This window comes from Phytophthora infestans, genomic scaffold (genome assembly GCF_000142945.1).
Source record: "Phytophthora infestans T30-4 supercont1.105 genomic scaffold, whole genome shotgun sequence".
Taxonomy (NCBI): Eukaryota; Oomycota; class Peronosporomycetes; order Peronosporales; family Peronosporaceae; genus Phytophthora; species Phytophthora infestans.
In genome coordinates this window covers 170,871-182,053 of record NW_003303654.1, presented here as the reverse complement: position 1 = coordinate 182,053, position 11,183 = coordinate 170,871, and the positions used below count along the sequence as shown (strand labels likewise).

The following is an 11,183-nucleotide window of genomic DNA, read 5'->3' as shown; positions in this document are numbered from 1 at the left end:
GACGCCGCTCATCTGACATGCCGTTCCTGCGACTGTTGTGTCCCACTGCATCACGAATCCTTGCATTTTGACTATCCTCCTCGGTTCTTGTGGCTCTGTGGTTGGCCTGCGCATCTCGATCATACGCCTGATGAGCTGCCAGGTCTTCTGGAGTCATTCGATCGCGTCGTACCCTCGCTAGCTCGGCATCTCGTCCACCTGATCTTGTCGGTCCTCTTGCTGCTGCTTCTCCTTCAAGTATGCGTCTTTCTCTGCCGCCAGATCCCGCTCAATCGCCTCGAACTCTGCCATCTCATTGGCTTCACGTTGCTGCTTTGCCTCGTACGATTGCCGCACAGTTCTCAAGCCCATGTCAGTACTCGTTGTAGAGCGGAATGATGCGTTCTTCCACGATGCAAAATCTTCATTCTGCTGCCTCCTCTGCAGCTTTTCGTCTACGTCATTATCAACTTGATTACTGTATTGTTTCCGTCGAATCGGCGACACTGGTGGTGAAAGCGTCTGTGACGGTGTTGGGGCAGTCCGAATCTGCTGCGTCGGTGTCGCGACTGGAGACAACGTTTTCGATGACGAGGCGGACGAGGGCCTTCTCCTTCTCTGCTGTTGCGTTGGTTGCCTCTTCTGAGTCACTGAAGCTGTCCTACTGATAGTCTTTTCTTCTTCTCCCTTGGACACGAGCGTGTGTTTAACTACCTTCTGCTTAGCATCTGGTTGCCGCATCCACCAGCCACGGGCTCCTTTCTTGAGAAAAGGCTTCTTCGACACCTTAGAGCTTGTTGACACTGACGTTTTAGTGTTAATTCCTTCTGATTTACGCAGCTCTCGGGCTAGTAGTTCTTCGAACGGGACTGCCAACAGCAAAACAATAATCAGAACGGACGGTAACTTTTGAGAGGGGCTTTGCGCAACAGGCTAGAGGCTACAGCGATCAATCCAACACAAACCATTGCCACTGGGAGCGGCGACGTCTTGGCTGGAGGTTGCGCTGACACGACGATTGCCAACGTCGTGCTCCTTGCGCCACGCACGAATCTCCCGCCGACCAGGCGCCATCGCCGAGTGCTTCGTTTCAAGACGAATGCCTCAGTTGGATTATACAAAATGCAGATTTAGATAGTCGAGGAAAGCGTAATTACGCTCGTAAGAAGTCGCCATTTTGGCCAATAAGACAGTTTAAGAAGGCGTTTGGACGAATCAGAGCATGGGCACGGCTAGCCACCCATTTGACTGGGTCCAAAGCAAAAATCTAAAACCAGCTCAGTTCAGAAGTGCGGCCAAGGAACACAAGTCTTGTTCGTGTTGAGGGGTTTTGCGTGCTTTCAGACTGGGGAAAATGATGATTCCTTTATCTCGATAGTTTTCACGACGGTCATCTGAGTAGGCCATCGGCCCGCGTTGGTGAGAATCGAGAAACAAAAAAAGCTCTGATACTTCCAGTATTCACTTTATGCGATGCATTTGTAGCATGTATGACTATTTGTTGGCGATGATGAAACATCTTTTATATCTGTCAATCCACTGAGTGCGACGGTGAAGACACACAAACTATAGCTTTTTTAACTGCAAGCTGATAGCCAACCTCTTTAAAACTCACAACTTTAGTAGTACTAGTACTCTAGTAGTCCTTAATTGAACTACTACTACAACGTATCGCATGTGCTTTCTCGTCAGAACTAATACACCGTACTACTACAGTAGTACTACCTCTACTAGTAGTAGAATGAGCTAAATATTACTTCTAGTAGTAGTACTGTTATATTTGTAGAAAGAATTGTACTACTATTTTAGTAATTGTCCGTCGAAGTGCAAGTAGTACTATAAGATAGTCTTGCTAATAAAATCTGTAAGCAGTGCAAGTACTTCCTTATTACTGTAGTAAAAGCTAGATCGTTTTGCCTTTTGGACTACAATAAATAAAAAGACCTCATTCTACATGTACTTTACTATGAATCGACGATGGAGCTAAGTGAAACAGCAAAAGCCTCTGAAATGCACGAAACTAGCTCTCTGGATTTAATCCAGGGTTTCTCCAAGATGCTCGATCTAAGCTATACTACTGTAGTAAGACGAAGCGACATTTCATTTCTACGTAGTACTACAGTAGCACTACTCCCTGAAAATGTAGTACTTCTAAAACTACGCTGTGCAAATGCATTGAAGTTTTCTGCAACATTGTTAGTTACACGATGATCGATCACTTCTTCTGGTGGCTAACGAATCGAAGCGCCAGAAGCGAAACAACACGAAGGCAGGCGATCCAGAGCAAAATGATGCCGAAATTCTCCCAGATCTCACTGTGTCTTGCCGAAAATATGCTACAGTGATGTCACTTCCGAGATTTGGCGGTGTACCTGTCATTTGTTGGCAGCCCAGCTCGCTGCCATTGTTACCACTTGGGCAGTCCCCGAACACAATGGCAACCAAACTAGCGTACGTGTATTTGTGAGGGGTCAAATGGTACAACCATCGGTAGCCTTGGGGGATAGAAGCAGTCGGTGGGTTGAAGCCTGTGAACGTGATCCAGATGTAGTTGATCATGATAACCAAAATGGAGGCGACTTCCAATTTGGGGCACAAATATGCTAGCAAAGTAAGCTTGCAAAATCGCGAGACCAGAAAGATTTATCAAGTATGAGAAGAACTGTGTCCAACCTGAAAACCCCACCATGGGGTAATAGATGGCGACAAACAGCAACGTCTCCACAAAGCAGTACGGAATTTCGACAAGTGTGGCGCCAATGAAGTACCAGATAACATTGTACGTTTGTGCCGAACGCTCGCGGTAGAAGGACGCTCTTTCTTGAATCGAGACGGGCACGACACTGCTGAAGACGATAAAGGTCATGTAATTTTGTGTCATGAATACCATCCCCAATCCTGAGTTGATGTTCTGGTACGATGAATACTCAGAGCCAACGTAGGCGATGCCAAATACGATTCCCAGCATGATCGAAATGAAGAATCGGGTTAGATTATACGATGCCGTTCTCCAGTAGATATCGAAGAAACGCTTGATCAGGAATTTCGCTTGGGTCGAGTTGTTAGCTGCACGCTTCTTGTCAAACGCCAAGGCAGGTGTAGATGATGCAGGTCGGGTGAATCCTTCGCGATCCAGAGTAATCTCAAGTTGCCGAGCTTGGGTACTTATTGTAAAAAGCTTAACGAAATCCGTTGCGTTGCTGACATTTCCCACGCCAGCACCGATCACCTCCAATATCCACGTTGCTGGATTAGAATTTCTCTCCATCTTCATCACTCCATCGATGGATTAAAAGTACTCGATCAGAAGCGATGACTTCTCTCCCAAATCACCGAAAAATACTGTTTCACCTCCACGTTTTAGAAGCAATAAGCTGTCGAACACACTGAACACTGCGGCAGACGGCTGATGAATTGTACACACTATGGTGCGACCGGTATTTGCAACCTTTCACACACCATCCATTATGTGCTTGGCGGAACGTGCGTCCAGTCCGCTAGTCGGCTCGTCCAAAAACAACACGCTAGGTTGCGCTGCCAACTCCACGCCAATCGTAAGTCGCTTCATCTGCTCTGTCGAGCTTCCACGGATTACTCGGTCTGCGATCGAGGACAAGTCCAAAAGTTCAAGACACTCGTTCACGCAGTCGTATTTTTCACTGTCGGGAACAGCGGCATCCTGACGCAGAAATGCACTAAACGTCAAAGCCTCCCGGAATGTAGACGCTTCTGAATGAATATCCATCTGCTCGCAGTAACCTGTGGCTCGACGGACAGCAATCTCGGTGGCTGGGTAGCCATTCAATAGGATAGACCCTGTGATTTGCCGGCAGTCTTACGTCCAGCGATGACGTCCATGAGCGTGGTTTTACCTGCACCCGAGGACCCCATAAGCGCCGTGATGGTGCCTGGAAGCGCGTATCCACTGATGCCTTTCAGCAGGTCGATACTGGCTTTGGACTCAGAAGGGCTGGGAACGGAATACCACAGGTCCTTGAAAGCGAGCGTTACTGGACACACAGCTTTTCCCCTTTTGCGTGACCGGGATAGTCATCGACTGGTCTTCACTGACTTTCGGCGTAACTATGCCAGAGTAGTTGTCGCTGGATGACGAAGTATTGTTGCTATCCATCCTACCCATCTGGCCGAAAGACACAATCTTTGGGGTCTCATAGCGCCAATACTCCAGCACTAGGCAGGACAGCGCCATGAAAAAGAAGTACGTCGCGATAAGAAAAATCATGCCGCACCACAACCAGTACCTTTCGGCAGGTACGCCATACAGACTAAGCATGTATTCACCCATCTGCAATCCATAACGGGCGCAATAGTCCACTCCATCGTACACACACGTGTTGAAACGTGCCTCTTGATACTGATTCACAGCGACGGCATGGATTCCCCATCCATGAGGGCTAATCCAGTAGACCCAGGACAAATACGCAGGTGTCGAGCCCTTGGTGATCAGAGGGGGGAGCTTACTCGCGAGTACAAAAAGGATGATCTCCGAGTACACACACAAAAAGGATGACTTGCGAGTACAATTTGGGAAAAAGGTGGATTGGCGAGTATGGCATCATAAAAGGTGGATCACCGAGTACATTCGCAAGAACCGACAAGTTTGGTCAGTGTCACCGGAGACTATGAGATGACTCGCATACCTAGTGCGTGACTGTAGGCGACAGCAGCTGCGAGCTATTCCACGTCCATAAGCTCCACTTTTCCGGTTGAGAACTTGACCTTCCACTGATAGCGACCGCCATTTTCGAGCCAACGGTCGACATGTCCAGGCACATGCTCACGTAGCACTTGCCCCCTGTTCTTCACACTAAACTCCTTGGTCACGTGCCAGTGTGTTGGCGCGGCGGGGCTTTTCATGAAAAGCTGCTCCAGGTGCGAGACACCGAAGAACCGCGCGTCGCTTTTGTTGAACCGCGTGCGGGCAAGCGCGCCGCGGGATTTGAACTGACCTCCCGGGCGTCGTCGAACTGGCAGCACACTCAACAACGCGTCGATGCTGATCTTCTCGAGGAGCGCCATCGTCGCGACAATGTGCTCGCACATCCATCCTGACTGGCGTGACTCAGAGCAATCGCACACATAGCACTGACGCACCATTCGGATCTAGAGTAAGAACAGTCAGAACCGTCGCTGCCATGTGGGATTGAGATGAGATCAAGTACGTACATCGTCTGCACTCCATTTTGGAGACACCTTGAACGGGTCATGCCCGCTGTTGAGTACTTGAACGCGGTAGAGTGACTGGTAGAGCAGTTGGGCCTCCGAAGCGCGTCCTCGTGGGATTGATGCACTGACAGTCGGGTAAAGCTGGGCTCGTCGGCTGGAGGCGGGGAATACGCGCCATCGTCGATGACTGCGAACGCCTCCGACATGGCGACTTTGAGAGTACAACTGAACTCCAAGGCAGCAACAGGAAACCCACTACTCGCCCCAACAAGCCTCTACCAGCCACCGGCAGCCTCTACCAGCCACCGGCAGCCTCTACCAGCCACCGGTAGCCACAGCCAACCATCGCTAGCCACAGCCAGCCACCAGGAGTCACGGGCAGCCATTGGTTGCGACAGGCATCAACTGGGGTGCACCACATATCCGTAAATAGCGTTTCCTAGTGAGCCATAAATAGTGTTCTCCGTGTAATCGATACCTCGCTTTTCGAGCCATGGACTCGCCAATCCACCCTTTTTCCCATAAACCATCCTTTTTGAGCATGTACTCGAAGATCATCCTTTTTGTACTCCGATCTAATCCGCACCCGTGATCAGAAATCCGGAAAACGTGACCAGAAATAGGAGCGCCAGCATTGCTATCGGGTTGGCGACGTTGATATTTGGGCACGCCGATGCGATGAAGAAGAACAAAGCAATGTAGGCCATATTCACGACGAACAGCAGGAGTAGGTAGATGAGATAGCTTTGCATGCTCGCAACAAAGCCGCACATCCAGTATGTCAGGGTCCGAATAGCAGAATCTCCACCACAACAAGGGGGCTCTCCTTCACAGAGCTTGCGATCCCAAAAGACGAGGTACGGTAGAAATTAGCACCGCGCTGTTTGTAGACCACATTCCGAGTAGCCAGGATCGAAGGAATCGGCGCAATTTTTGCCACAGATAGCGTATCCACTGTTGTAAACGCTAGACCCATGAACACTTGAGCATTGGTTGTTTCAAATTGGTAGAATGCCGTGCCGTACAGTAATGCAATGACCAACGCCATGAACACTTGGATTTTCACGGCAGCTAAGTCATGAGCAAGAATCTTGAATTCACGGGCAAGAACAGTTGCAGTTCCTGCAAGAAAGTCCTGTCTGAACTCGGGTGTGTGCGCAACTGAGTTAATAGGCTCAGTACTGCATTCCCATGGATTGCGTAGGTTGTTCATCATACGAAATCGAACCTCCGACTTTTCAAAGACATCAGCAAATTGCGGCGCAAATCTTGGTGCAGGGCCGCTTTCATATTGGCGCTGTTTGTTTGTACCGAGATCCAGCAAGAAGTCGGCCATATCGCGACTCGCAGGACACTTTAGCCCCAAGTCTTCGAAATACCCCCCTAATTCGGCACGGGGCCCATAATACATCACGTAGCCACCGTTTAGCAGCATAACGTCGTCGAACAGCTCAAAACCCTCAGGAGATGGCTGCAGGAGCGAAATCACCATTGTCTTGCCAAGTGTTTTAGCCAACCTGCGTTGGTTCGAGATGATGTCAAAAGTTGCGGAGCTGTCCGAACCTGTGCTAATCTCATCCATAAAATACACGAGCTTGTTGCCGAACGTCATCTCGCCCGTTGTCACGCGTTTGCGCTCGCCACCAGACACACCCCGTAACATGGCATCACCTACCAAGGTATCTTGGCAATTCTCAAGACCGAGTTGACGGATGACGATGTCTGGGCGATTTTTGAATACGGCGTTTGCAGCATCCAGAGCATGTTGGTCCCCACCATGATCACCACGGCCAAGCTGCTGCTCATCAATAATTGGCACTGTTCCTTCGCTACACTCATGTGCGACCCGAGCGTCTCCTTTACTGTTAAAGTAGGCAGATGGGTATCCTCCTGGGGCACGTAAGCCACGAGTTGCGGCAAACGTTTGAGTACGGTGTCACGAGCCACTCCGTTGAATGTCACATCACCTTCCACCATGACATTCCTATCAGCTGACAGTCTCCCGCTCAGCAACTTCATTAGCGATGACTTTCCTGAGCCGGGTTGACCGAGGATCAACGTCATGGTGCCAGGCTTAAACACCCCGCTGGCATTGCGAAGTATACTTTTCTTCACCACGTGGCTTTTGGCACCCAGCTGCCGTGCACCTTTCAGGATCACGTTGGAAAGAGTAGGTAGCTCTGTCTGGGGCTGCGTCTCGTCCTTCACGATAACGTCCGCCGACATGGATACGTTTTCGAAGCGAACTTCCAGTGGTTGGCCTAGCTCACTTTTCATCAAATTTTGCGAAGTCACATGCTCGTACAATTCTGGTGCACCCTCATCGTCGTTAGCAGTCTGCCGTTGCGGCTCTGAGTTTCTGGAAGCCGAAGCAGTCATATTTGGCTTAATGCTTTCCAAGTACGTTGAATGGAGCAAAATGCAATTTGACCTGCGTGGGCGTGCATCTTTTCCCCTCCTGTTTTTTTCTTAACTCCACCATCATCAATTTTACAGCAACTGTCCATCATAATCGTCACTCACACAAAATGACTTTCAGTTTTGACAAACGATGACTAGAACTTCTTTACTTATCCATTCTATTTTTCCATATTATGGATACCAAATGCTTAAAAAAATATTTTATATTGAAAAAAAAACTATCCCACTTTGCACAGTAAGCGAACGGTGATCCAGCTACTGTAACATTCGGTAAGCCACAAGCTCACATTCAATAAGCTCGTGTACTTTTAACCTGCCGCACCCAGACTAAGCATTAGTGCAGCAGAGCAAGGAAGCCACATAGTGTGTGGAAATGTGTCGCTTCTTCTTTACGCAGGGACTGAGTCGGAGCTGCGTTCTGCTTGGGACTGGTCCTTCACAATCGACTCTTTGACATTAATCAGCTCGAAAGTCGCTACGTTACCATGTAGATTCTCTATTAGATTGGCTCTGTTGCTAAAAATTGAATTCTAGGGCTTGTTTTAAAGAGACTGTCAATAATACGTGGTGGCTTCAGAATCTGTTACGTGCACTGTACGTGAGCTGTTGATGTAAAACGTATCAACTGCATAATCATCGCAATGCTGAGTGTTGATCTGTGTTAGGGGGAAACTGCACTATTATAGTGCGTCAAATCGTCAAACTGAATGAAAGCAGCATGACCCTATTTGTAATTTCCCTCAAACTTTGATATTGATTAAGCACTTTCTTCGTTCTCGGGCCAGCTGTCGTAAGCTGTTGTTACATGTACTACTAATGCCGTGCGTTGCCCGGGAAGCTCTGGATATACGCAGAGTGCGACTAATAACAGTACAGTACAACATGATTTCTTAACAACAAGTTGTGGGATTATGTAAAGTGGCTCACATCCCAATAATGATGTGGTGCACACATCTCGTCGGCTCTTTTTCTCCACGCATCTCGGCATCTCATCACGCTGTTCGTACTGTACAGGCCGGACTCATGATCTCGAGCTACGTTTGGCTGTGTACCTCGTGATCCCTGGCTATCTGCTGTATCACGGCGGTCGCATTAACTTAACGGGCCTCAAGCTGGGATACCGCCATATCGACACCGCCGAAATCTACGGAAACGAGGAGGATAAGGGTCGTGCAGTACGTGACTCGGGTGTCCCGCGAGAGGAGATCTTCGTAACCTCGAGACTGAGGTGTTTCAGTTCAATGAGGTCGAAGGAGAAGATCAGAATGAGACTGTGAGACACAAGAAGACGATGAGAAAGCATAAACGGAATAATTGCATTTATCATAGTTCCATCGCCTCCAGCCGCGAGTTCTCTTGCAAAACATCCTTAGGAGGTTTAAAATACTCGAGGAACTGTTTCGTAAGTGATGACATCAGATATAACTGGTTCAAAGATTTGACCCGTGTGACGGCTACGTAGAACGACGATCGTTGTGGTGTCCGTCGTGTAGTGTGCTTTAAAGGCGCCAGGATCATTTTGTCGACAGTAAGCCCTTGGCACTTCTCAGCTGTCAATGAGTATGCTGCAACTAACGGAACTTGGTCAATTGTGATTGAAAACTCTCGACCGGGCAACTTGACCTTAATTCCTTTTTCGATCCTTCGACAAACAGGAACGACACCTGTTGGGAGTCCTGGAAGGAACGTGTGGTTGGAATAATCTTTAAGTTTCACAAAAACAATGTCTGGAGGCAGCTTGTGCTGGTGTTCTTCGATTGTATCCGAAGTGTGAATATGAACTTCATCATTTTGCGCCATAGTAAATCCAACGACAGTACCAATAGACCCGTTTGCGAGTTTCAAAAATGGTGACACATTCTTGGTGCATTGGACGATTGAACCAATTGCGATCTCAAGCACAATCGGCATGCCTCCAGTTTTGTCATCACGGATGGACTCGAGCGATTTTCGTTGCGGACTGGTCAAACGATGTCTTGGTCTAGACACAGCCCCAGGAAATCGATGTAAAACCACACCAGCTTTCTTGCCGAATATTCGCAGCGACGACATGTTGAACTCAGCACGGAGGGCGTTGGATGTGACAATAATTGGGCAGTAGGACTTCGTACCTATGTTGAGTGATGTCCAATTTTCGTCATGGGCAGTTTTATTCACGTGGTCAATGTCAGCATCTTCGTAATTTCCAACTCTCCACTTGTCGAGAATATCTCTCCATACCGGATCACGCCTATGACGCATATTTTCGGTAAGAATGACCACCGAGTTAAGTGAGCGGTACGCATTTATCCCCCTCACACGATCCAAGTAGTCTGTTGAGTGTCTTCGGCGCAACTGGATCACTTCATCGGCAGTGATAAATGCCGGTTGCCCTGCAACGGGCAGCTGCTGAAGCCAATCGCCAACTAGAAGTACATGAATTCCACCAAACAATTTTGTCGGGCTACCAAGTATCTCGCGGAGGGACGAATCCATTTTGCCAAGAATACTGACATCACACGTAGATATCTCATCCACGATTAGTAACTTCAATTTTGCAAACCGTTCCCGTTGCTCTTGAGTCGGGAACCATCGTCGTTTGGTATTCACGTACCATCCAAATAATTTGTGCATGGTCTGCCCGTTTGCGGCTTGAGCAGCGACTCCTTGGTACGCACATGTTGCTATCGACTCCTCCGATTTCCACTTCTGGGCAAGAACCTGCAATGCGCCAATAACCCTGCTTTTCCCTGCACCTGGCTTTCCTCCAAGAAATGCTACAATTTGTTCGTTGACGTCATGACCCAGTAAAAGCGATTTCAACAGTTTCTTTCCCACATTAGCAAACATTTTGTGCTGTTTTTCGTTCAGTTGAGTTGCCAGAGATACCTAGTCCAGTGAAGGCATATCTGGTGTGTCATGAGTGCGGTATTCATCGTTTAAGACCGGCACCGCTGACTCATAACGTTGCTCCATTACCTCATCGTTCCCAATTGATTGTTGAAGGAGACGTACTCTAGTCGGAAAATCTGAGTATTTAGCTCACAACGTCGAAGCACAGGTTCCCGAACGCAGATGTGATTCTGGTGCAACTAAGCAGTGTAGCTTTTGTTCAACATGTTCGAGAGACATTGATATGTTTGTGACCATCGTGTCTGCTAGAGTGGAAGCTGCAGCAAGGTCCACGCAATCTGTAGATTTTTCGAGGTCCTTGATATACTTTGTAGGTTGTGTTGGGGCCCATACTATCTCGTCCATATCCTCGGGTTCACTTTCGTCTGAACCGCCGTCATCTTCATCGGCATCCTGCATGTCAAAGCCGGTAGAATCGATTTCACGATCATCATCTAGGCCCGCTTCATAACGAAGGTATCTAGCAGCTTCAGGGTCATCGTGTGATTGAAGCAATTCTCGAGAGCCATAGTAGTCGGTATTATTTTTTACGAACGTTCGAGCACTTGGTGGAGCTTCCGTTGCCCACCATTGCTCAAAAAATGCACCAAACGTTTCACCATTTGTATCAAAGTCAGTGCCACAACGAAAAGGACGAAATAGTGCCATCACAGACTGTTGGTAGCGAAGCAATTCATCCTTTGGGAGGTTAGATCTGCGAACAT

The 11,183-nt window shown here is 48.3% G+C and overlaps 3 protein-coding genes across 3 annotated transcripts; all 3 read right to left on the bottom strand.

Moving 5' to 3' along the window:
- Nucleotides 1-177: 177 nt before the first annotated feature.
- Nucleotides 178-1,053, bottom strand: PITG_19884 (uncharacterized protein; the record flags this gene model as incomplete). The annotated part of the gene is made up of 2 exons (XM_002896096.1): nucleotides 178-848; nucleotides 945-1,053. The coding sequence occupies 2 exons, from the start codon at nucleotides 1,051-1,053 to the stop codon at nucleotides 178-180; spliced, it is 780 nt and encodes a 259-aa protein (XP_002896142.1).
- A 685-nt stretch (nucleotides 1,054-1,738) lies between these two features.
- On the bottom strand, nucleotides 1,739-4,189 carry PITG_19883 (ATP-binding Cassette (ABC) Superfamily; the record flags this gene model as incomplete). Its single annotated transcript, XM_002896095.1, has 6 exons — nucleotides 1,739-1,750; nucleotides 2,296-2,558; nucleotides 2,653-3,225; nucleotides 3,439-3,768; nucleotides 3,819-3,989; nucleotides 4,117-4,189. 6 exons carry the CDS (start codon nucleotides 4,187-4,189, stop codon nucleotides 1,739-1,741), a joined length of 1,422 nt encoding a protein of 473 aa, XP_002896141.1.
- A 1,758-nt stretch (nucleotides 4,190-5,947) lies between these two features.
- On the bottom strand, nucleotides 5,948-7,545 carry PITG_19882 (ATP-binding Cassette (ABC) Superfamily; the record flags this gene model as incomplete). Its single annotated transcript, XM_002896094.1, has 2 exons — nucleotides 5,948-7,056; nucleotides 7,134-7,545. 2 exons carry the CDS (start codon nucleotides 7,543-7,545, stop codon nucleotides 5,948-5,950), a joined length of 1,521 nt encoding a protein of 506 aa, XP_002896140.1.
- Between the last annotated feature and the right edge of the window lie 3,638 nt (nucleotides 7,546-11,183).